Consider the following 24,935-nt stretch of genomic DNA (forward strand, 5'->3'; position numbering starts at 1 on the left):
CCTTAAAGAGGCTAATCTCCAATCACACTTTTTATTACAGTTAGCACTACACTGTGACTGAGTCCTCTTCCCTATTTGGTTCTGAGAAACGTGAAGTGATGAGTCAGTATCCACGGGTGGTTTCTCAAGAACTTGATTTTACCCGTGGCAGATTCCAGACACCTAATACATATCAATATTTTCAAGTATCTATAAAGCCTCACTCTGAACTCTTTGTTCCCACCCCTTTCCCTATACTGCCATTTCCACTGGGTTTGCTGTGTGCAACAGTACTGTAACAGCAGCCTAGAGAAATGACCTGGCTGGTCATACTGGCACACCACATGAAGAGTTTGTAGTAAAATTCAGTGTGTGCTGGTTCCTTTTACCTTTGCTTTGAGGGTAGTCAACAGGGCAGATAGAATGAAGTGCTTCAACTAAAACTCTTCCCCACCTTTAAAGCTAAAGACTTACAAACTGATGTTCAGTCTGCTTTTCATTGCTTGCTTTAAACACCTTTCTTTCTATTAGAATTCAATTACACAATAAATGCTGAAGACATTGAAATAGAATATATATCCCAGAGCATTGAGCCTGTATCTCAGTCTGCCTTTGCAAGGATCCAACAGAGATTAAGGGCAGAAATAGCATCTCTTTTATCCTGCAGCTGTAACAGAGACTCAAGAACATCAACAACAGTGGGTTTAAGTGCTTTATATTTATTATAAAGTATTAATAACTAAATGTATGGAAAACAATTCTCTGTACAAGAGTAACATAACAGCTTTTACAAGTTCTGCTATACAGTACATGAAATGCTGCAGATTTTTTCAGCCGCTTCAAACAGTATTTGCTATACAAGTCAAAAAGGGTAAACTTAGAAGTTTGTTTATAATACAGTGTGTTAGAAAGCACAAACAAGTAACATTCAAAATAAACAAGCTCCCAAAAATCAAAAGAAATCTTTAGATGGCATGTACACAGATTATAGTCAAGTTTCAATATACATGTTATTGTTCCCCACAAGATGCTCCACTTTACTGGATTCCTGGAACATGATGAGAATTGAAGGTGCAAGAAAAGCACCTCTCAAGCCACATAAGAACTGGATGGGCAGGACAGCAATTTCCTGAAGCGTTCTCCACAGTCTTTGGCTCCACTGTTTATTACAGCCATATACTGTGGCAACACAAGAAGAGAGACAGGCCTCAATTACCAGTACTGTCAATGCCAATCCAGTTATCTGGGGAGCTGCTAGAGCAATTCAAGGCACTCTTCCCAGTGCTGCCAGCCCACAGAACCCCCTGTGCAGGACACAGCATTTTTAGAGAACCAGGCTGGGCTAAAGCATGTTCTTGAACAACATGGAATGAACAGTTCAAAAACTCCTTCAGAATGTCCAGTTCAAAGCTCATTCATACTTTACTTCCCAGGCACACCAGCCTAAGAGAAACATTCATGTGTGTGTCACTAACACTTTAAAGCACACTGCTTCAATGTGTTTAGTTGCTTCTGGTTAAAGTGGTGTAAGGTATCAGCAGCTTTGAAGATAGTGTTCTTGGGGCATGGTGAACCTAAACTCACAGTAAGTTTTTAAGCCTACTTCACAGTTTAGCAGTTGTCTCCTTTGCTTTTCCTTCTCCTTAAGAGGCAGTGTCTACAATCAGCTTTTACAGCTGTTCTGCTTACAACACAAACCAGAATGCCAACACCCCCAAAAAATGTACCCACAGCAAGTTTGCTCTGATGCATGTGGTATTGACACAATTGTAAGCTTCTCCCATAATACAAAATAGCCTCTAGATTGACAAAATTTGAAGATGTTGCACAGTTGTATTTTACTTTTGCCTCTCAATCTCATTTCAACTATTTACGGAACTGTAAACAAGTAATTTTTATAGTCCTCAGTACTGTACACCTGCATTCCCAGGAACTGGAATTCAGTGACACCTTCATTAGAGATACAGTAGCCTAAGCACAGTGAAAGTTCTGTCCAGCTGCCCTCTTCATACAGTAACCAACAGGCCACTCCTCCCACATTCACACCTTCAGCTTTCTCTTCTGGTCAAAGTAGGCATCAAATCTGGATAACGCATATTCCTGGAGAAATAAGGGACATTCATTCAGTACTCAATACAGTAAACAGCTGTTTTCTTTTTTGGGATGAGGAAACACAGAAGGTATTAACTGTGTTACTTTCCTAATCCATCATCTCAAGGCACTAATTAGCTCTATTCAGAAGGATAATCTCTCCAGAGGTGTTCTGGCTTCTTAAAATTTCCTTCAGTTTTGTTTCAACTCTAATACAATCAAGCTGCTGCCAAAACATCAGAAAAAAGCAGGCACTAAAAAGGCCAGGACTTGCCTGAAAAGGCTGGCTCCTGCAACACCTCCAGTAAGATATTCCTTGTACCTGCCAGGGCTGTCACTTTACAGTACACTGAGCACAGAGCAAGAGCCAGACTGATCAGCTCCTCAAGTACAAGCTGCTACCTGGCACAGCTATTGCTGCACACTGAACATCACCATGGGACAAACATGAGCACTTTGAGTACTCAGTTCCACATTCTCACTGCATGTTGGCCTCTCTTGCCTGGGATGTCTTACTGCAGAATAATGCTGCAAGGAAGCCTGAAATAAGGCTATACACTCTATACATAACCATGGGAACAATTCCTGAAGTTTTTACGATCTTAAATGTTCTTTACATTCTTAAGGAAAGAGCACAAACTAGTAACAAATGGATTTTTAAAAGCTTTACTCCACTTAGAAAATACTAGTTGCTGTGAGAGGCCATTCCATTGCCTTTTCAATAATGTACCACAGGTTATTTAGATTATTTGTTTTTAGTTATGGAAAACTACAATTAAAAAACTTACCAGGTACCCAAACTCAATGGATGAGATCTTTGCTTGTATAATAGACCACAGACCCCAGAAGAAGTGTGATGCAAGGGCAAACCTGAAATTACAAGGCTATGTTATTGAAATAAATACCCAGCTAAGTCACCTTATTTCAATGTCCTCTTAGAACAGTATTCCCTAGTTTGGGGATGTCCACACCTTTTCTTCAGCTGATACTATAAAAATAATTCCCCATGGAGTAGCATTAGTGTATATCACATATCTAATGTTACAGTGGACAGATTGTTCTTTACCACATGTAAGTAGCTTTCAATCTCTCTTGGCTCAAGTTCCTCCACCCAGTGAGATGTATACAAGTATAGGTACCACAGCAGAAGTCTGAAGATACAGTTGTACAAGGCAAATTACCTGTTAACTTCTACCAACACTTCTTCTTCTAGTTTGGACTTCTCTTCATTGCTCAGATTTTCAAAGCCATCCTGGAATGCAGACAGGTAACTGGAGAGGAAATGGAGCTGGAAGGCAAATAAACAACTGAGTTACAACTTTTTATCTCAAGATATATTTGTTTCTCTCAGACTGCCTAGTAAGTTGGCATTTTTTTTTCCCCAAACATCAATAGTGTTGGAGTTAACTTTTCTTAAACCAGACTTTCAAGCAATTGTTAGAAGCACCATTAATCTTAAATCCATAGTATTAGGACAGGCAGCATATTGCTACTGCCATCTAATTTCATAGTTGCAGTCTACAACTACTGGACTTTTTGTGGTGGATGGCTACACAGCACATAGTAAATATTCTATCTGGAATAGCTATTAAGTTACTGTGATTTTTAAAGCAAAGGTAGTCAGGATTAGAGAAAGTATGACATTTAAGGAAGTCATGGAGGAAATCTCTTGGGACACAGTAAATCCAAAAGAGAATTGAAAAAGAGTAAGGATGTGAAGACTGTTGACACTGGCATTTAACTATGCCTTTTGTATCTACCTGTTGTTTCTTTGAAGGATATTTAAGAGCACTGGCTTTGAAGAATGGGTACTTCTCATATGAGTAATCATACATCCATTCACAGAAGTGATTTCCAATGTCAAATCCTCTGAAAAAGAAATAAAGACAAAATACCTCAATATTTACAGACTGGCAATCTGGGTTTTTTTTAGGCAAACCCAAAATCAAGTTTAAAAGCAGAGACGTACTAGGAATTTACTGCAGTTTCGGTGGAGGTAGAGAACTGATAACCACAGAAATTTTTGCAGATTATTATAAAACAGTTAGTAAAGACAGGCAGTTAAGAATGAAAGCTACCAGCCACGTGAAAATACTAGACTTTGCTACTGAACTTTATACTAATGGAGACAGTAAAAATACTTGAGTATGCACTACATCTCAGCGTGAAGTCAGACGTCTCTAATATTGGCATTATTGCAGGCAAAGAGATCATATTAAAAGTTGTCAACATATCTCACTTTTACATTATAGGAATTCACTGTTTTATTATGTTCCAGCTATGGTGATGCTTAATCTCAGTGACTATACACACTTAAATCATCCTTAAAAACACTTCAGTAGATGGCTGAGGGAAGAAAAACAAGCATGTTGCATAACCATCTAGTGATAAACTTGCATTCTCATCTGCATAGATGAAAAAGCCATTAGAAAGGACAGAAGGAAAAGACACAAAAGCAAAGCTGCCCTACATACATATGCACACAAAAAAATCTACCCTTCTCCTCAACTTCCCACTAGAAAAATTTTGACATGCAAGCAAGAAGCCATTTGGGCACAAACAAGCCCTCTAGTCTGAACAACCAAGGAACCCCAAGAACTTTGCCTCTGCTATGTGCCTGAACTCAACAGCATCAGAACCAGAGCTGTTTTGATTAGTTATATTTGCTAACCACCACCATCAGAGCAGAAGACAATTCACTACAACAGATAAACAATCAGTAGTGCAGCACTTGGCCTTCCTGTAGCAGGTAGAAGGGAACACAATCCCATGCTGAAGAGAAAATAAAGTGCTTACCTGTAATTATAGCTGCTGTATTCAAAGTCAATGAGCATCAGCTTTTGGTTTTCTGAACTCTCTCTGCCTTCCAGAAGTAAGATATTACCTAGAAATTAAGAAAATACTGCATATTTAATAATGCAGGAAAATCAGAGGAAAGCCATACTGTGTATCTCAAGGAACATTGTTCAGCTAATCCCAGTTATCCCTTATATCTGCACGGAAGAATTAGAGGTGTGCTGGTTTTGGCAGGTATAGTTAACTTTCTTCATAGTAGCTGGCACAGGGCTATGTTTGAATTTGTGGTGTTGATAACACAAGGATGTTTTTGTTATTGCTGAGCAGTGCTTCTGTAGAGTCAAGGACTTTTCTGCTTCACACCCCAGCCCAAAAAGGGACTGAGGGTGCAGGCAGAGATGGGAAGGAGGAAGAGGGGATGTTTGGAGTGAGGAGTGTTTGTCTTCCCAAGTCACTGTTGTTTGTGACAAGGCCCTGCTTTCCTGGGGATGGGTGAACACCTGCCTGTCCATGGGTAGCAGTGAATTAATTCCTTTGTTTACTTTGCTTGTGTGAGCAGCTTTTGCCTTCCTTAATTAACTGCCTGTATCTCAGCCTGTGAGTTCTCAGTTTTACCTGTCCAATTCTCTTCCCAATCTCACAGCGAAGACTGAGTGGCTCTGTGGGGCTGAGTTGCCAGCTGGATTTAGTTAAGCCACGACAATAGGAAAAGCCAACTTGCACTAGCTGTTCACCAGATCTCTGCAAATTGAGATATATAGCTTTACCTTGTAAAGCTGAAAGCAAGAAAGTGTTTTCTGTACAGGAAGAGGCAGATTTGCTCTCCCAAGAATCCTCTTTCTCCAGTTTAGCGTGGAGCTGGCTCAGGTGGCCCTATCAGCCTTAGCAGTCCTTGCTGCATTGTTGAGATCTATAATTTTCACAGCATCTCTCATATCAGCGTAGCACTATCACTGATCATACAACACTGGGGACAGAAATTGCTTTTCAGCAGCCTGAAAGTCAGTCTGATCACTCTGCTGTTCTAATACGTGGCACAACCAGTACCTACACAGAAAGTTTAGGTGGTTGCTTATGAGTCTTTCAATTCATAGTCACTATAATTCATCTAAAAGACATCAGGTCTGCCTCTGTCAAGTACCAGTTACTAAATGGAGAGCAATGTCAAGTTCTGCAGTAGTGTGACCCCTCTCTGCATGTACATCTGTGCTCCATGCCACACTCTTGCACCAACAGAAAAAGCAGCACAGTATCTTACACTTATGCCCCAAACCCCTTGGAACTTTAGGCTCCCCAGCCTGCCTCAGCCCTATTATGCTCGGACTTCTTCAGCAGTGCACCTTGCCAACTTCTCAAGGAGACCTCAAACTCCACCACTACTGACACCTCAGGTTAGTGGCCTTTTCCCCTTGTGCTGCCTATCCTTATGTGTCTATCCTCCAGGGCAGCTCCTCAGCCTTAGCTGACAAAGCTGGGACCACGGACAACAAAACGGCCCTGCACACAGTCCCACTAGAGCATCCTTCCAGCTCAGCCCAGCTTACCCACTGCTCAGGTGACAAGGGTCACAAACACAGCACACCCAATACACCTTCAGCCTTGCTTCCTCACCCTTTTCAGTAACTGGCTCTGGAAAATTGTTATGCTTTTTCCATGACTCTCAGAGAACACTAAAAAAAGGCGGATAAGGTTTTCCTAATGTTTCTTACCAGCACAAGATAAAAACTGCCACATAAAACTGCTCTACTCTCCATTTTCACCACTCACTGCACTTCTTCAGCATCTTTCTTTTAAAATGACTCACATATACCCTACTCTGCTCACGTATATTGCAGCAAAGCAAGGTATGGTCTAAACAGAAAACGCATCATCAACTGACCTGTACTAACAGAGCATGAGGACATTCTTGGCTTAACCCAGTCATGACACCAGAGTTCTCTGAAAAAGCCTGAAAGGTTGCAGAAGCCCATACTTTGCTTTGATACTGTAGCACACCAGAGTGCACAGGCTGCTGCCTCAGGGCAGCACCTCCACAACATGGCTACCTCTCAGAGAGCAAACAAGTCACTAAAAAAGGCTCAATAATACATCACTGAGCAACACTGAAATATTAGCAGCTTACCCTCTTGACAATCATTGTGGCAAAATACAACTGGTGAAGAAGTAGCTTCAAGCGTGGCTCTAGAATAAAGTAACAGAGCATCTTTAAAGTAACGAATCACTAAATTCAGTTCCACGTCCAGGTAATTTTGTAAGAATTCAAAACACTATTCCCTCCCAGCAGCAGCCTATTTTCTTAATTAGGAACAAAATATCAGCACAATGAAGTTTGACTTATGATCAGCATGTCAGATCAGCAATTTCATCATAGATTTTGGTATTTGTATGAGACTCATGTTGGTCACAGAACCAACAACAATCCCCGGCTAAGTAAAGTGAATATAAAGTGCTACACTGTACAACATGCCTGAACAAGTATCCAAAAATCCATCCAGAAACCCTGGAGATTAGAAGATAGTGGTAGACAAAATAAGCCTACCTTAGATTTTTCATTTCCTGGGGGAGATTGTAACTGAGGAGTTTGTTCAGTTTTCTGGTTTGGCATTCTCTGGTAAATTTAATTCTCAGCACTTGATTTAGATACCTGTTAAAAAAAAAGAGACAATAATACAGGATTTGTGACAACGAGTTTATTTTTCTTCCCATACTATGATACCATTTGAACTAAAATCGAGGGAGTTTTAAAGAGTTACTGAAGAAAACATTACTGTTCTTCAAGGTAACTGAAGTCCTTCATGTGATAGTTTCTGGGTACAGTGAAAGTTCGTGTTCCCAGGCATTCAGGAAGAATGATCTGCTTATCAAAATTACAACAGGTCACCTTTTTTTTTCCCATAAAGTATTGCATAACTTACTTTTCCATTGTTCCAAAAAGCCACTTGGGTTCCTTATTAAATGGCATTTTCATGCCATGAAATCTGGCCATCTTCTCAGCTATTTCAGCAGATATGTCAGGTAAGCTTAGTTCTTCAGTGCTCAGTTTCCTGCTCTGTAATAAAATACAGTATTCTTAAAGTACAGTTAATTGATGAGTCACAGAACTGTGACCAGTTATAAACACTAGCATTAGGCTCTATGCAGTACAATGTGAAATACTAGCACAGTACTCAAGCAATACTCTTTTTTGCTCACAGATGAGTTGACGAAGTTGCTGCCTTTGGAAAAGCTGTTAGCCAATCCTACTTACAACCTAATCAATTCACTCTAGATTCAAGACCTGGGGAGTATCACATCTCACACTAAGAATATCTTCAAAGCAGATCAAGTATAAATATTTAAGAACATCAAAGGCATCTGCTCTTGTTGCTGTTAAAGGGAAGTGTTACTCCACAGCTTCCCCATGCTATGTTTGGTATCTAACAGGCTTTTTATCTTCATTTATTAGGCTCTGCTAGAGTTGAAGAGATTTTAGGTATCTCCCCCTGGCAAGAGCTACAATGGGTCTCTCCAACACCCACTCACTGTATCAAATTACAGCCAGCAATTACTACAGGCAGCCAAGTATTCCATTCCCACATCCCTGTTTTTCTGGGCAGTCCAGGGACTTTCTTGTCATGATCAATTAAAACAGCTTCCAGCATCCCACTGACTAACAATGACCAGGACTTACAGGAATGAATTCCTCCAGTCGCCCTTGTGGGAAGATTCCGTACAGCTTGGGGCCAAGCGCTCTCTCTGCAAGAATGGCAAACATAACACTTTCCAGAACCATGGCTTCTGCCCCCTACCAAAAGAATTAAAGTATTAGTTGGTGGTTGCACAGAAATTAACTTCAGTGTGCACAGTAGCTGAACTGTTACCAAGTGAGAAATTTTAGGGCTAGCTTTGAAAAGACTCAACAATTTACTAATCAAAGTTTCTTGACTAGTAACTTTTAGTCAGCATGGGAGCAGTACAATATTTTGCTTTCAAATTTAAAGCTGGGGAGGAAAATCTGTATTACTTAACAGGTACTGTTGGTGGGCCAGGTCAAAGGAAAACTGCAAAAACCAAAACACCCTCTTGTCTCTAACCTGTGGGAACTCTGCAAATTCATTTCCTGGAGGAGTTCATCCCACTGAAACACAACGCAGGAACAACAAATATTATCCTATATCAGCTATTTTAGTGCTCTTCAGAACACTGCCTCTCAAACGGACATTTTAGCTACACAAGTGAATGAAGTGAACAAACAATAATAAAATATTTTTTTATTGAATAGAACAACTTTTCATTTAGAAGAATGACTTCTGTTTTCCTCCCATTAAGCACATTTTAAGTATCCCTTTTTTATTTTTTCAAGTGAGGAAGTAATTTAAACTCCGGTTAACGAACATGTGTGTGTGAATAAATGTTCTTCCTTTTCTACCACTAAATATCCCTCAAGTTTCAATAACTTTTCTTTAAGGTTGGCTTACATCAATAGGCTTGCTTCATAACAAGACAAGCAGACAGTTTTAATATAAATGCTTAAAATTTAATAGAAATATTGAATATTTACTCTCAAAAACACAGTTAAAAATCACTAAAGTGTAGCTTTTTGGATGGGTAAAATTATCTGTAAGTAAGCACAGATATAAATCTATACTTCTAGCAATTATGTTCACCAGAATCCAGCTCTACTCAAATCCTAAAGATCTGCCAAGCCTCTGCCTACTTTTGAGCAGCTCATCTCAAAATCAACAACACTCTAAAGCATAAGAATGAAGAGCACAACATTAAGAAAGCTCTCAGGTATTTCTGACCACAGATCCTTTTGCATTACTGCAGTCAAGACAGTATCAGACAGTATATAACTCTATATAAATTCCACTCTTGACTACAGTCCAGGCAGCACTGTTGATAAATTATTTTTATTATTGTCCTACACCTTATTAGTCTGAGATCTTCAATAAACTCTTGTGTTTTATGTTAAGTGTAGTAAAGACTCACAAAGCACTGAGATTTTAGGACAACTTGCATACGAATGTATTGCATCTATGTTCTCCACCATTTTTTCATCCCAGTTCCTCTAAGCACCAAATGATTTATCCACTAACATTGCAAAAATATGTTTTTAATCATTTCATGTGCCCTCACCAACACAGGTCTGAATGCTTTCCATTCAGTTCTGAAACCTAATGCCAAGCACAAAAAAGGAAATTAGTTACCAGCTACTGAATGTCCACTCTATTATTAACCAATGCTGACTTTGACTGCACCTGGTCCAACACCAAGCATTTTTAAGTCTGTTCCTATAAGGTGTCAGTTCCGTGTTTCCATATCTTACTGAAAAGCAACTCACTATTCTTGGATAACTGGAAGTACAAAAAAATCCTATTAATCATGAAGACATCTCTTCATGTATCAGAAGTGCAAGCACTAGAAGAACTTCCTCTACTGAAACCAATGGGTATTTGAGCACAAGTCCAATGATAGTTTTGGAACAATACCATCCATATCATCTTAGGCACAAAGGCTTCTCCTTCATAATACCCAAGGGACCTTCTACCAATCTCCACTCCATACACTACTGTCAGACACAGGATAGGTTTGGAAATAAACTACTAAAGGACATTAAAAACATTCTATGACATACTTCATATGGACAGAGAACAAATGTAGGTATCTGACTTTTCAGATTCATGTTCACCTGATGACTTCACAGGATGAAGCATTGTAACCAAGGAATTGATGTATCTCAGTGCCTTCAAACACTCTGCAATATACTCATGCTGCCACGACAACATCCTGTTATTTTAAGATTGAAAGCTCTCAGTTTTGACCAGTTTCAGAGATTCATCCATAAGCACTTGTATTTAGATTTCTGGAGAAAATTGGACCACTTGTTTTTAAATGAATACTTTAAGATCAATGTTTTGTTTCAAACCTAACAATTATGGACATCTTTTACAAGACTTTCCCAGGATGCAACTCCCATATAGGCAAGGTGACATCAGAAGCCTTTCTACACTTCAGCTGGAACTGAAGCTTCTGCCTTTCTCCTGCCTTAACAAAAATTTCACTACAAAATACATGAAGTAGTCATTATTCTAAGGAAAATTACTGCAAATTATAGCAAAACCAAAGTAAAACAAATGAATTCCTGTTAAAAGGCCTTATGAGCTGACAAGACTATTCAATGTTTAGACAATTGTTGCACACTAGGCAGCTCAGAAGCTACAATGCTTTTGCAAGTGAGCCCAGAGAATTTTATTCTCTAAAGGATATCATCTCCTTTCATAACCTAGACAGAAGAAAATTAACAAATCCATCCTGACAGTAATTCTTGAGAACACTGATTCAACGGTGAAGTTTCAGCACTATGAGATTAATAGCAGAAATCAACCTATCAGCAGAGAATCAGTATTTTCAAGCAACAAATACCACAGATTAAGTCCTGAAGTGCAAAACCTTGTTTCCTGTACTGCAAAACTTCTGTGAGCTTCTGTCACCAGGGTGGGGCTCGTTTGGATTTTTGTTTTCTTTTATAACTTTAACTTTTTTCTAACAGGATTGTGGTCAAGGAGAAATCAAGCCATTTTCCATTTTTCACCTTTGAAAAAACCTGAGGTATCAAACCAGTACATTTTTCTGTTCAATCTGTTCAGTTCTGTTCACCTGATTGAAGCTGTTCCAGTAAGCTAAACAAAGTTCAACAAAACTTCAAAAGCAGTCATTCAACAACAAAAAATTTAAAACCAGTTTCAACTCGCTAGGAAAAAAAAAAAACCCCAAAACCAGACAAATGCTTAAAAATGTTTCAGATGGCATTCCCAGAAAGCAAAAAATACAAAGAGAAAAGCAGCACTTATCAATTGAATAAAATGTACTTTTCCCTAGTCACTGCCAAAATCATTACCGAGCTGAAAACAGAGTACATAACAACCAAGGCATCTGGCTAGCATGCTGCAATGTTATCCCTTACTGAAAAAATAATGCCACAGTAGAAATCTAAGCTACTGAATCCCATTCAGATGACTTTATGAAAAGGTACACTCAGCTAAACATTATACTGCAGGAGAAGAAATTATTCCAAATGCAAGAACTTGAAAGTTAGCAGAGCAGAGATGATTCAAGCACAGTGCTAATCAGGAAGACTTCATGTTCAAGAGCAAGTTCTCTCCATCTCCATGTACTTTCCTCAGATGAGTTCATCAATGTATTAAAAAATTAGGCATTAGGTAAAGCAGAGAACTGATGTTCATCTACTTAAGAAGAGTCTAATACTAGAAATTGCAGTACTTATACCAATATTCAAAATGGTAAGAAACCATTTAGGGTAAAACTGGGAGGCTGTTTCTTCATAATGTGGGATGCTTGAATCTTTCCAAACTATGTCCAGACATTCACATAACGTTGCTTCGGTGAGCAAATAAATTTCTTTTTTTCATTACTTTTTGCGTTTTCTAGACACAGTCCAGGTGGAATAACTACTGGTTTAAAGCAAGCAGGATCACCACATTTCCCTATAAGCTATAACATTCTGTGAAACAAGCAAATTTAATTACTCACTTGCAAGTCATTTTCCTTCTGAGACTGTACAGACTCTCCCTTATTACAGGACCTCTATGAATGAGAAAAAGCAAACACAATGAGAAGATGAAATTTGAAGTTATTAACCTGCAACCACCAGAACAAAGGGAGTAGAAGTACCAGCTACAGTTAACTAAAAGTCTCAACACTCTCTTGGATCTGTAACAGCTACAGCACTAGTATCCATCTGACCTCTGACCACCACACTTTTAACAATTCCAAAATCGTTCAAAAGGATGTGCCACTGAGACCAAAGCACTCATGCAAATACCTGATTTTCACTTATATTTTTATTGTTTGCCAGTTTTTCAAAACAAGACTTGAATGCACCATAAGCTCAGAGGAACATTTTTAATTGAGAGAAAATTAAGTCCCTCTGCATGACATCTGGGATGAGATTCCTCCAGCCAAAGCACTTGAGACGCATTACAGAGATTACATAAAAGCCTTAGAGGTACTGTTGGAAGAGGCATGTTATGAAGGTCACAAAGCACTGCTTTTGCCTATTAACTTATTTTCCAAATTTTTTGTGGCTAGAATTTCCTTAAGAGCACGCTGTTTTGGCCCTATGTCCAATGTACCACTGGCTGAGCAAATCCAAGATTTTTCTTGGAATGAATTGCCCATGCAAGCTAAAGGTGTCTTAGTAGGAACCACAATATACTAGCAAAACTTCAACAAGTTCCATGCATCATGTATTGTGCTAGGGTTGTTAAGAGTCATTATAAAGCAGTTTCAGAATATTAAACCACACCCTGAGCAATGAGCCCTCAATGGCACATGCTTTTAATAGAGCTGCACATTTAAAAATTCAAGATGTATGAAAAACCTTGTCCTTTAAAGGGCTTGAAGGTAAGGAGAAGAGAAAGCAAATATCTGCTTAGAATTAGTGACAGTTTGTGGCTGCTATTTATGTTGCAATTCCACCATTGACTGTGTAAACCAGACTAGCTTTAGAGGCCTATAAAGGCAGCCTGCATCTCCACCTTCCGAACACAAACATTGCATTCACAGAACCATGTGCATACCTTCCTGTTCCAAAGCTCTAACATGTCCAAAACAAGGGTGGAAATATGAACTTAATGGAATACAGTTAAGCAACACCAGCTGCCTTAAGTACAATACAACAAGCTAATGATTTACACAAGCTCTGCAGTTACGGTATTTCAGAAGCTATAGAAGAAGGATAGTTAACAACAGTTGATGGTCTTTCAGCAAGTGCTTCCCATAACATTATTATATAAGTTTAAAACAAGACAATATGGAAACTACTATTACTTTATATTACTTTCAAGGAAATTAATAAAGTCCAAACATATTCACTACAGCTAAATGTATAACTACTCAATAGCATTAAAATCATTTACGGAGGGCTTCTCTGAACAAGCATGTTCTACATCAATACCACTCTCAGATTTTTCTTGAACAGTCAGAAAGTTACTCACCATCCAGGAGTCTTTCCTGATAAATGGTGCTCTCAGAATGGTTCAGTTCAATCAGAAGGTAAGCACATTAGACTTTTCCCTAGAACCTGAACTGGCATCTGCTTTCCAGAGGTCATACTGTATAAAAAGCTAGCCAGTTCCAAGAGTCCACCTCAAATTAGTGTTGGAGACAGCCTAATGGCATCTACTGTGCCATTAGAAAGGGACAGTTAGGGCTTTACAGAAGAGTCATCACAAGAGGAGACTTCTGCAGCATCCTTTCCCTCTTTTCTGTTCCCTCAGCATGAAGCATTAGTTTCCAGAAGAAAACAAATACAAATATGCAAATAACTTGCAAAAATGAATGGGAGCTTGGAGAGGATCAGTCTTCACAAGTGGCCATGTACTCAGCCTAGCATTAGGAAGTTCTTCACTATACATGGGCAAGGTGAACAAAGTAAGCAGGATGCAATATTATGTACCAAAAGTTTAAGAGTTTAACAGATTAAAGTAGTGGAGTTTGATTATTTCCTGATTCCACAATCACCTCTGAGAACAGTGGTCCAAAATAAGGCATCTCATATAATTAGATCAACCTATTTTGCTCACTTGTTTTTGGCTAAATAAACCAATTTCAGTTTTTCCATAACTCCAATAGCCCACTCCAGCTAATGTCCAATTCTGGGAGCTATTTACATCAACAGATATGAGCCAATTTTAATTACCTGAAAAAGAGTACCACTGAGTAACTGCTCGAGCTTTTTTAATCGCTCTCTTTACATGGAAACTAACTAGAAATGAACATGTGTTCTACAGCTTCAAGATTTCATCAAATGTTTGTTCAGAGGTTCTTCTATTGTGGGAAGATTCATTCTCAAAGCCCTGAGAATGTCCACTAGAGTTTTGGTAAGGGAGGACAACTATATTCAATAGAAGTTGTTTAGAGTCTAATTTATGATCATGTAAATTGATTTTAATGCAGGATATAGGATAAATGGGAAACAGTACACATTGATCTGTGCTCAGACGACCAGACAGTGATTATACATCTGGCAATTTGATACAGAAAATTGAGTTCAATATTTTCTTCCTAATGCCCCCAATTTATTTCTTTTTTAGTTGAAAGATGAAGTCTCTTATCAAAAAACCCAAATGATGCTTGGCCAGAGAATTCCGTACAGAGAAGGAATTTTTTTTTAATAAATAACTTTGAGATCTGCTCACAAATTTAAATATAATATAACTCAATTTTTCTGAGCTTACTCAGCTTTAGTTTTCAATGCTTCAAAATACTGCAATACCTTGAATTAGATAAATCCCTAGGAATTCAAATCTTAAAATCACAACATTACAAGGAATTGCCTCAGAGCTTAGAGGTGACCTGTGCAGGGGAAACTTTTCTAGAAGCTGTTGGCACATGTCAGTTTGAACTTCAGTGTATGGAACAAAACCAGCTTTAGATTCAGCAATAACTATTTCTGCTTCTAAGGATCTGCCACTGATCACTTATCCCTGTCAGACCTGAAGGAACTGAGATTAATTTGCTGAAGTCCTAAAAATCTAGCATGTGAAGAACTCCCAATTCAAGCTCTACAAAAGCCACAACTCCAATCCTCTACATTTCAAGTTACCATTCTGTTATGAGGGAACAGAGAAAAGGAAGGGACAGTTTTTTGATATTCTGTCATTGCTGTAAACATTCAGATGCACAGACAGTAGCTGGTGCTACTTAAGGCTTACTTTTAAACAATGAAATCCAGTACTAAAGAAAATGAAAGCTGTAGAGAATGCTCCACTTCAGAGATCTCATACTATACCGTGAATCGTGTCTGTCACCTGGAAACCAGAGTGCTCTAGGCACGATCGCATGGGCAAGCCTGCAGCAGAGAACACATGCATATACAACTAAAGTGGTACATTACCCCCAGAACACCCTTAATGCCACCCAACACAAATATATCCCCGTAAGAGGTGCTTGGTTTCTTTCAAGCCTTCTGCCAGTGCCAGGGATTTGTAGTTACTCCATGCTACAGACAGACATGGACACCAACAACCACAGAAGACGTTGATAATTACAGTTACACAGCAGTCTGCATTTTATTTAGTTACACAAAATAAAAGGCAGCAAGGCAGGTATGGAAAAAGATTTACCACAGAACTGTGGCAACCATTTATACTCATTTTGCATCTGCTCACACAGAAATTGAGAGACCAGAAAGGAACATTAGGTATACTGGTTTGTTTTTCCTCACTTGTATACAAGATTTTGTTTTGGCTGTTGTGAAGTAACAGAGCCCCAGTGAGTCAGAGTTCAAGGTTCTTTTGACACTTGTAAGAGAATGGGGATCAATCCCTGAGTTGCCTTTTGATAGGTGAGCTTAAATTTCACCTTAATTTGAGCTTACTTTTTATTGATGCCACCTTGTGTTGAAATCCTATTAGCATTTTCAAAATGCCATTTTGAATTTAGGTAGAAACACTATAGTGATATAAATATAAAATCCAATTTTAAAGTCTGGACATTAAATGGCATATTGTGGGATAACCTTTTGTTTCAGTTGTTAACACTAATACAACCAACAGTTAAAGACATTTTGTCACAAGTTTTACTTTCAATGCTCCCCTTTAAGTTTGGCAACTAAGCTGGAGCAAGAATAAGTGAAGCAGAGTAAGACATTTCCCTTTTTACAGTGTAGGACATATCTGCATTGTGCCTCAAACATTGGAGTTTTAATGTGGTTAGTACTTTAACCTGTCACAAGTACAATACTTGTCTTAAAAAAAAAAAAGTTCTGCTCAAGGATATACTCAAGAGAAGTCCTTGATTTATAAACATCCATGCCAGTGCGACCATTCATAATAATGGCCGAGCCAGCACAGTTCATCTCCACCCAGCTCCCCCCAAAACAGTCATGCACACAAAAAATTGGCTTAAACATATCAGCTATGACAGAGGAAGGCACAAAGCCTTCCCTGTGTGGCAGCTTTAGCCAGCTGGCATGGTTTGTATTGGATGAGTTTCATGTACTGACATTTGTGTCTTCCAAGAGTCATAATAAGCAAACTGGAGCTATTTTCAAACTGCAAAAAAGGTTCCTTTAAAAGGTGGCCCGAAGAATTATGGTGCCAGTATCATTCATTCTTAAGTTAGTAATCAGGGATCCATTTTTCATTTGTATTCAAAATTTTAACTTAAACTTGTCTTCTGTATGTACAACAATTTGGTGCAGGTTGCTATAGATACACAGTATTTACAGTAAAGGGATAAAGAACTGATATAACTGGTTTGTGCTCCAATTTCAACAGAAGGTAAAATGGACAAGAGTTAAAACATGCTACAAAGGCTCAAACAAACAAGTGGTAACTACTAATACCCAGTGGCAGTTACAATTAAGTCATTGAGAATTAAGTTGTGATTTTAGCATAATGTCTCAAAACTCAACTTACTTAAGCAGTGTTCCTTAGTTTCTACAGGGTTTTTAACTTAGGCAACTCTACTAAAAATGTCAAATTACTCTCACTTAACAGGCTTGTCATAACATTCTGCTTATGCCACCCAGAAGCTCATAGGAATCCTATGTGAGGTTTTCAAAATACCCAATAAAACAGTTTGCTTATATTTTAACTTGCATTTAAGGTAAAGGAGCTGGAAGAGACAAATGTTTGTTGACAAAAATTGTGAACCTCAATGCAATCAAAGTTTTACCTTGGGACCTTCTCTGCTTACTTAACCATTAGTGAACTGCACCAACAAGAGCAGTCATTTCACTGCCACTATGGAAATAAAGGAAGTTAGACATCTCAAAAGATCCTTCAACACCAAGAGCAGAAAGGTTAGAAAGTTATGAACACACTTTCAATTTTCAAACCAAATTAGTTCTGATTTTAGAGCCCAAAAATTTATTTTGATTTCTTCAGTGGATAGGGGCAGAGAAGAAGCAATTTAAAAAATATCCCGAGGGAAGAAAAGGGCAGCCAAATTCTAGAGTCTACTTTATTTTTCCTTTGAAAAATAAGGGAAAGACCATATTTCTTTACAGCTCTTGGGAAACAGAAGCTCTATCACTACAATAGTTTACAGCCCATGTTCCTACTCAAGCTTTCTACATATTAACTCAGCATTACATTGAAACCATTAAACAATTCTTAAAAAGAACCCCAACTTAGAGTCAATCCTAGGAGTAATTTTAAAAACAAAGTTTCACACCACCCTTTCTTTTTGCTCTACTTTTAGTTTCCCTTCAAAACTAAAGACTATTTAAGCTTGATTACTGAACTTCTACACACTTTTCCTGTTTAAGAATTTAACTTTCCCAACACACATATGGTGCTGTAGCAAAGCAATTCATGCTATTCCAAACCACTGGAATGTTTTACATATTTCTGGTAAAGTTTGTTACCACGGGAAAGTTAACAATTCACATAATAAAATAAAGGAACACTTCAAAGTCAGTAAAGCAACAGTATCTAATGAGACTTTTAACAGTAAGCTTGGTCAAGACAGCAGAAGCAGGAAGAATGGGCTGAAATTTCAGGAACAGAAAATGTTCTGCAGATATTGGATCAGTTGTTCAAAGCAAGTGACTGAGTACTGGAAAACATAAAATTAATGGATAATAAAACCAGACCCTCTAAGTCAAATAGAAACAATTGCCAACATACAGATGTAATGTTATGAAACTGCAATTTTTCATAAGGTTAAACACGTTATGATTGCTTATTTACAATATCATCAAATGTGTAGCAGAGATGGGTAAGAAGATCTGCTGTACAGTCCTAGAGTAACAGCCTGTCAGCTTTAGAAGAGACCACGTTTACAAAATAGTCTTGCTTTTAAATGTTGCTATTTGAAACAGATTTGCCAATCACTTCACTTAAGGTGTGACAAATTTCAATGGTATTTACATTTTACTGACCAAACAGAAGTATCATTAAAAGAGTTCAACAACACATCTGGTTAAGCTTCTCTGCCAGCTCTAAGGCATTTCACCCATTCAGGAAAGCATGTTTTGGAATGAGATGACTGTACAGTATTGATGTTCATGCTTCATTCTTATTCTAAAACTATAGATCAAATTTTCTAGCAGCACAATTACCCACAATATCTAACAAAATGCTTGAGCAGTGTACAAGCTTGGCAAAACCTTCAACTAATCTCCAAGATTCATAAGTGCTACAAGATTAAAATTAAGCAGTTTAGTCTCTTGCAATCTAGCTAGTTATGTCAAAGTCCTACATTCTGTACAGAAGCATTTTTTTCTGAAACACCACAGTCCAAACTTAAGACCACAAACAAAACATTAGTGCCCAAACAAACAGCAAATGAGCCTTCGGCTAATTCACGCCAGTCGGGATCTGTGTAGAAAGGAATGTAAGTTCTAGACAGGAACAAACCATAAAGAAAACTGCTTTCAGCTTGCCATCTAACCCCCACCACAGAAACATTCCCTAAAGGATAAAGCTGCACAGTGTCACAAAGGAAGATCTCCAAACATATTACAGTGAAGCTACAGAAACCCTCCCACTCCCAAAGCCCTTTATGTACTCACCATCTGCAGGATTGCACCATATAGACGCAGGAGAACTTTCCGTGGTTCATCTGCAACTGTCTCAATGGTGTCAGGTAGTGAGCACTGAAACAACATGTTGCTGAGGCCACCTCTGGAGACAGAGAAATACACGGCTTAGCTAACTTGGATAAGCACATGTTTTGTTTTCCACAGATTAGAGGTGCACTAAACATCCTTTTGGTGTCATTAATTGGTCTACTCTAACAAGAAAGTTTTCCAACAGTACCAATAACTCATAACATACAAGGCTTCAATAAAGCAATGGCAGCTTCATGCTTCTTAGTGTACAGCGCATCACCCAGAGCTATTGATCCAAATTACAGCTCAAGCTATTAACAAACAGATGTAAAATGCAACAAACAACTGTGTTGATCTAAGTAAATTATTTTCAGTGATGCTGGAGTCTTGTCAGATTTACTTGGCTGCACAAGCAAAACAATGGCAGGGTAAGTTTAAAACCATGCAGTGAATATAAAACTCTTAAGTTTGAATTAAGAGCTGCTATCACTGGGATTGGCAGCTACAAAATTCAGCTACAAAGATTTAAGCTGTGCTACAGCATTGCTGATGAGAGTCTTATTTCTGCTGTCTTTCTTAGGGACAGATTTTCAATTTTGAAATTTACAATTAAAACAGTTCTTTATTTGAAATAAGTTGCTCATTTGTTTGTCAAATCTAAAATCATACTCAGTTTCTTTGATCCAGTATCTATTTAGATTGATAAAGCTGTGGAAAACAAAACAAATGCTGTCATTTTTTCCTGTGCAAATACTGTTGTTAAACAGTAATTACATGAAAAAAACAGCATGCTTGTGTATCATTTGAATGACTGAAGCGTAGATTTCCCTAGTTTGTGTCTATCTTGATGACATTCTAAGTTTCTTGATATTCTTGTAGCTCTTAAGAAGACCCATCTACTCAACCCATATTTTATTTACAGCATTGCCTTTCTGCATTCTTTTCATTATCATAATGCCCGTGAATAATATTTTAAAATTTTTAAATTTTCCTTTTGCATGTGATTTTGCCTGTAACATATAATACATTGCAGTGACCTTGGATTACAAGAATCCACAGCAGATCCAAACTGTAGTGGCTAAAATGCAGTTCTCAGTCCTAACCTGACATTCCTTTCAATGCTTTTTCAAATATTCTTCTGGGCTCTCTTTCAACACAGTGGGGAAGCAGAAAAGACTTTCTGGAAAAAAAAGCCTACCAAGAAGGAGACAGGGGCTGGCCTACATTCCCAAAGTCAACAACTGAGAAGGAAAAAAGACATCTCAACAAAACAGGGTAAAACAGCAGCTGCACAATATGCTTAAGAAAGGAGACAGAAAAGAACCAGGTGGCTTGGCAGGCATCCAAAAAAGGAAGTTTGAAGACAAGATATGAAGTAACTTTGAACCATGAAGGTGAACAGGTTGGAAAAAAACCCAAGAGACAGATGGAAATGATATCAAAGGAAGAGCAGAGCCAGCTATTCAAAGGCAATCCAAACACTGGTTAGTTATACTAACTACACTTCTGGCTTTATCTGAATTGTGCTAGACAGATTTTTGTGAAAAAACATTTGCCACCTTTTCTAAGCCTCTGACAAAATCTTTGGTGAACATATCAATAATTAAATAGAAGAACTAAGCACACTGAAAAATACCTTACAAGAAATACTAAAGCTCAAGAATCTGTATAGTTACATGACTTAAACAAATGCTCAGCCTGCACAGTGTGTAAAAGCCCAGAAATTCTTTTTTTTGTACCAGACAAGCCAAAGTGGAGTGCCTTAGTGATGCTGAACTCCATTGAACAGAAGTTTCACCACAGTTTAAGTTCACTATAGCATTTAAGACTTCAAAAGTTACCTGGAAAAGTTATAAAGGAAATCCATACAAGAGCATAATAAAAGGCACTGTTCTTCTGAAAGGTCAGTAGACTTGGCAGCTTGTTTAAAAGTCAAAAGGGCACATCTCACTCATACAGATCAAGCTACCAGTTATTTAACTGACAGCTGTTAAAGAACAGGATTGTGCAATACTAATGAACACATTGGAGAATGCACACTGATTGAAACCAGAATCAGCAAACCAGTATGATGCATCTTCCAGAGATGAAAATGGTGAGAAGACTTTTACTACTACCGATTAGCATGGCTTTATACATTCTTAAGTTTCAGCTCATCTTCTCTTCTGCCAAATTTGGAAACCACCAAGCCATTTTGAAGTGGTGTCTCACATGAGAGGTTTCCAAGAAATGCAAAGATAACGGGGCTAAAATGTAAGACTTTAGAAAGTAAGTACCAAAGTCAGCAGTACATATTAATACAGATGAAAACTTAATTAACTGACTCAAACTAGACATATCAGACTAGTCAACTGTTTAGCATTGTACTGGTCATGTAAAAATTCTCTCCCTTTATTAACTCCTTATGATCACGTCAAGTGAGGAGAAACAATCTAAAAAACAAATACCACCTGTACTGGGTCTCAGTGAGTTGCTCATTTTTCAATATGGCTTTTAAAATTAATTTAGAAATGAGCAGAATGTGTTTTAATCATACTTTTATACATCAGAGCTTTGTCAACTGTGTATGCTCCCTTAGGTACCTAAGGTAAAATATATGCATGTTTTGTGTAGGGACAAAAGTGGAAACATTGGGAAAGGAATCTGACAACGGTATTCTTTGAAACTGTCCCTGACTGTATGTTTGATCAGGTAGAATGATCAGTCTGGAAGACGTGAGACAGGCAGTGCATAAAGGGGAAACGCTGAACTAACATCGATTTAGTTAAAGCAAAATAAAGATGCTATTTAATTCGGCAAAGAACTCCAACACATTACATCATATGGCTTCCAGAACGTCCCCAATTTACATATTTCTGCTGCCAACGTGCTGAGTCACAAGCACTCGTTACTGTGCGCTGTGGAAGATGACTCACATCACCGGTACACCGCGTTTACCTGATGACTTGTGAGTGCGGAGCAGCCAGGGCCAGCCCAGCAGGGCCCTTTTCCCCGGCAGGGAGCCCGGTGCAGCGGTTTCTGCCGGCTCCATCCCTCTCAGGGCCGGGCGCGGGGCCCCTCCCCCGGCGCGGGGCCGAGCCGGGGCCGTGGCGATGCAGCCGCCGCCGCCGCCCCCCCGCACCACCACCCGCTCCGGGCCGGGGGCGCGGCAGCGCACCCGGCACCGCCCCCGCGGCGGCCAGCCCGCTCCCGCCGCCCGCTAAACCGAATTCGGGAGGGATTTAAAAGAATAAAATGAAATTGAAGACGGAACCCCTCGCCTCCCCCGCCAGGGTCGGCTCGGACCCGCGGCGCGCCCCCGTCCCCGCCCCCTGGATGGGCCACCTCCCCCTCCGCGCTGACCTGATGGGGCTGATGCGCAGCTGCTCCTCCCGCAGCCCCCGCCAGGCCCCCGGCAGGAACTCTTTGCACCACAGATACGCCCGGCGCCGCGTCCGGGGGTCGAGCGGCGGCGACTCTTCCTCGAGCGGCGTGGGCAGCGCCGGGGGCAGGGTCGCGACACCACCGCCTCTGCCCGCCGCGGTGGGGTCCTTCCCCTCAGGGTCGGGGTGAGCCAGCGGTGAGGGCGGCTGCCCGGCCGCGGCGGACCCGCGGCCAAGGAGGAGCCCGAGCGGGGACGGGTCGGCGTCGCCGTTGCAGAATTTGGTTTTCATGGCGCGGTGCGGGGGGGGCGCGGCGGCCGTTGGGGCGGCGGGCGGGGGCGACAGCTCGCGTACGTCCCTCCGCCGTCAGCGCCGGCGGCGAGTGAGCCCCGCGCTCGTGCCCGGCCCCTTTTTTATACGGCGTCTCGGCACGCGGGCCCGCTCGCGCCTCACGCTTCACGCCCGTTTGCCTGTGATTGGCCGGAGCCAGCTCTCGGTCCGCCCTTGGAGCGGGGGTGGGTAGGGAAAGGGAGGGGAGGGCGCGCGCACCCGGCTCGCGGCCCCTCCAGGCGAATGTGATTGGTGCGCGCGCGCGAGGGGAGCACGAGGCGCTCGCCCGCGGGGCGGGGGCTGAGCCTGAGGGGAGCGCTGAGGGAAGGTGAGAGGGAGGGAGGGAGGGAGGGAAGCGACGGAAAACAGCAGGGAGGGAGGAAGGGAGGGAGGGGACACCTCACGGTGCGCTGTGCCGTGGAGCAGCTACTGCTGGGTCCGTGGTGATGCGCTGCTGGATGGAGCCGGCACCCCCTCAGGCAGGGCTGAAAAACGCGCCGGTGTTATTCGCTCCGTGATATGACACCGAAATATGTGGGAAATCTCCACACGGTGCGAAGTGGGTTGCGGCAACCAACAAGAAGTTTATTTAAAGTCCGCTCTTTACTGGAAGTGACCGAGTTAGTTACCGTGTGAGGGCCGCCTCACGCCCGCACGGTGAACTGGTTTCTCGTGGTTCGGTAGAGGATCGCGCCTGAACAGAAGGGTAATGTTACGGGAGCAAGAATGCTGCCTACACACAGTGCTTTCGAGCTGAGTTTCTTATAGTTTTGGCATTGGAAATACGCTTTCCTGTTTTGGGAAGGGCCAGCACCTGCCTTGCGGTCCTTCCCCCGCTGCACCCGGGCGGGAGTGGGAGCGGTGATGTCACGGCCCGCTGGAGGAGCCGCGGCTTTCCCGCCCCTCCAGCCGGGCGGGTGGGATTGTCGCCCAATATCTCATATCACCTCGTCATAAATGAGCAGTAAAGCAATAAATCCCTTCAAGCCTTGAACTACCTCTGCACTTCCCTGATTTTGTTATTTTTTTTCCTCTCCTTTGGCTGTTCACCCTTGATGATCTTTTTCTGTATACGAGAGACTTGCAGTCTCTTGTAATAAAAGTTGCCGTTATTGTGGTGATCATTGTTAAAGCTGGGGATTGCTGGGTTTTGAGGGAGTTCCTGATGGGCTCCTTCCCTCATCCTTCCCCAAACTACTTTACCTCATGGGCTGCTCTCTTATTTTGTTGCATGCTTCACTTCGGCACTCTAGTTCTGGAAAACCCACAAGGAGCCTACGGATTTTCTGGGGAGTGGCAAGAAAGCTCCAGAACTGGCTTTGGAACAGGCTTTGTGCTGGCAAAGCAGCTTCAGCACAACCAAAGCTGTTTTGGCTGAGGCATAGCAGACCCTGTTAGTTAAGAGGAAGAGTGATGTATGACTTAGGGATGCCAAAGCAGGCCAGAAGAGACAGAGATGTTATTTTCTCTTTATACCTCCGCTCTTCATTTATGAACTAAAATCCTTTAACTTGGGCACAGATTAGGATGCTGGTGAGGAGACATGCAGTTACTACTGGAGATAGCTACTCAGGAGTGCAGAGGAGTCCTTTCTTTTTCAGGACCCTGCTCAAGTATTTGACAGCATCACCGATGTTGAATAGCTAAACAGAAAAAAACATGTGGGAAGAAGTGATGAAAATAGCAAAAAAAAATTGCCTTACACACAGGCCCTTCTGTCTCCCGGTGCTCGAGCTTCACACTGGTTTGTCATGATAGCATGCATAACAGGATTTGGGGTTTTTTCCTAAATAGAGTTATTTGACTGATTT

At 40.5% G+C, this 24,935-nt stretch overlaps 1 protein-coding gene across 2 annotated transcripts; it reads right to left on the minus strand.

Moving 5' to 3' along the window:
- Nucleotides 1-682: 682 nt before the first annotated feature.
- On the minus strand, nt 683-23,142 carry CHKA (choline kinase alpha). 2 transcript variants are annotated; one of them, XM_066187813.1, is made up of 12 exons: nt 22,775-23,142; nt 19,394-19,505; nt 12,400-12,453; nt 8,537-8,650; nt 7,782-7,915; nt 7,406-7,510; nt 6,989-7,047; nt 4,867-4,954; nt 3,831-3,939; nt 3,252-3,358; nt 2,859-2,940; nt 683-2,079 (listed from the first exon to the last, which is right to left on the minus strand). In XM_066187813.1, exons 1-12 carry the CDS (start codon nt 23,083-23,085, stop codon nt 2,020-2,022), a joined length of 1,335 nt encoding a protein of 444 aa, XP_066043910.1. In that variant the 5' UTR covers nt 23,086-23,142; the 3' UTR covers nt 683-2,019. The 2 variants fall into 2 exon arrangements, with proteins under 2 accessions (XP_066043910.1, XP_066043911.1); XM_066187814.1 differs by lacking the exon at nt 12,400-12,453.
- Nucleotides 23,143-24,935: the final 1,793 nt, after the last annotated feature.

Source organism: Chamaea fasciata, unplaced genomic scaffold, assembly GCF_029207755.1.
Source record: "Chamaea fasciata isolate MVZ Bird 193981 ecotype frontalis unplaced genomic scaffold, bChaFas1.0.hap1 SCAF_7, whole genome shotgun sequence".
Classification (NCBI taxonomy): domain Eukaryota; kingdom Metazoa; phylum Chordata; class Aves; order Passeriformes; family Sylviidae; genus Chamaea; species Chamaea fasciata.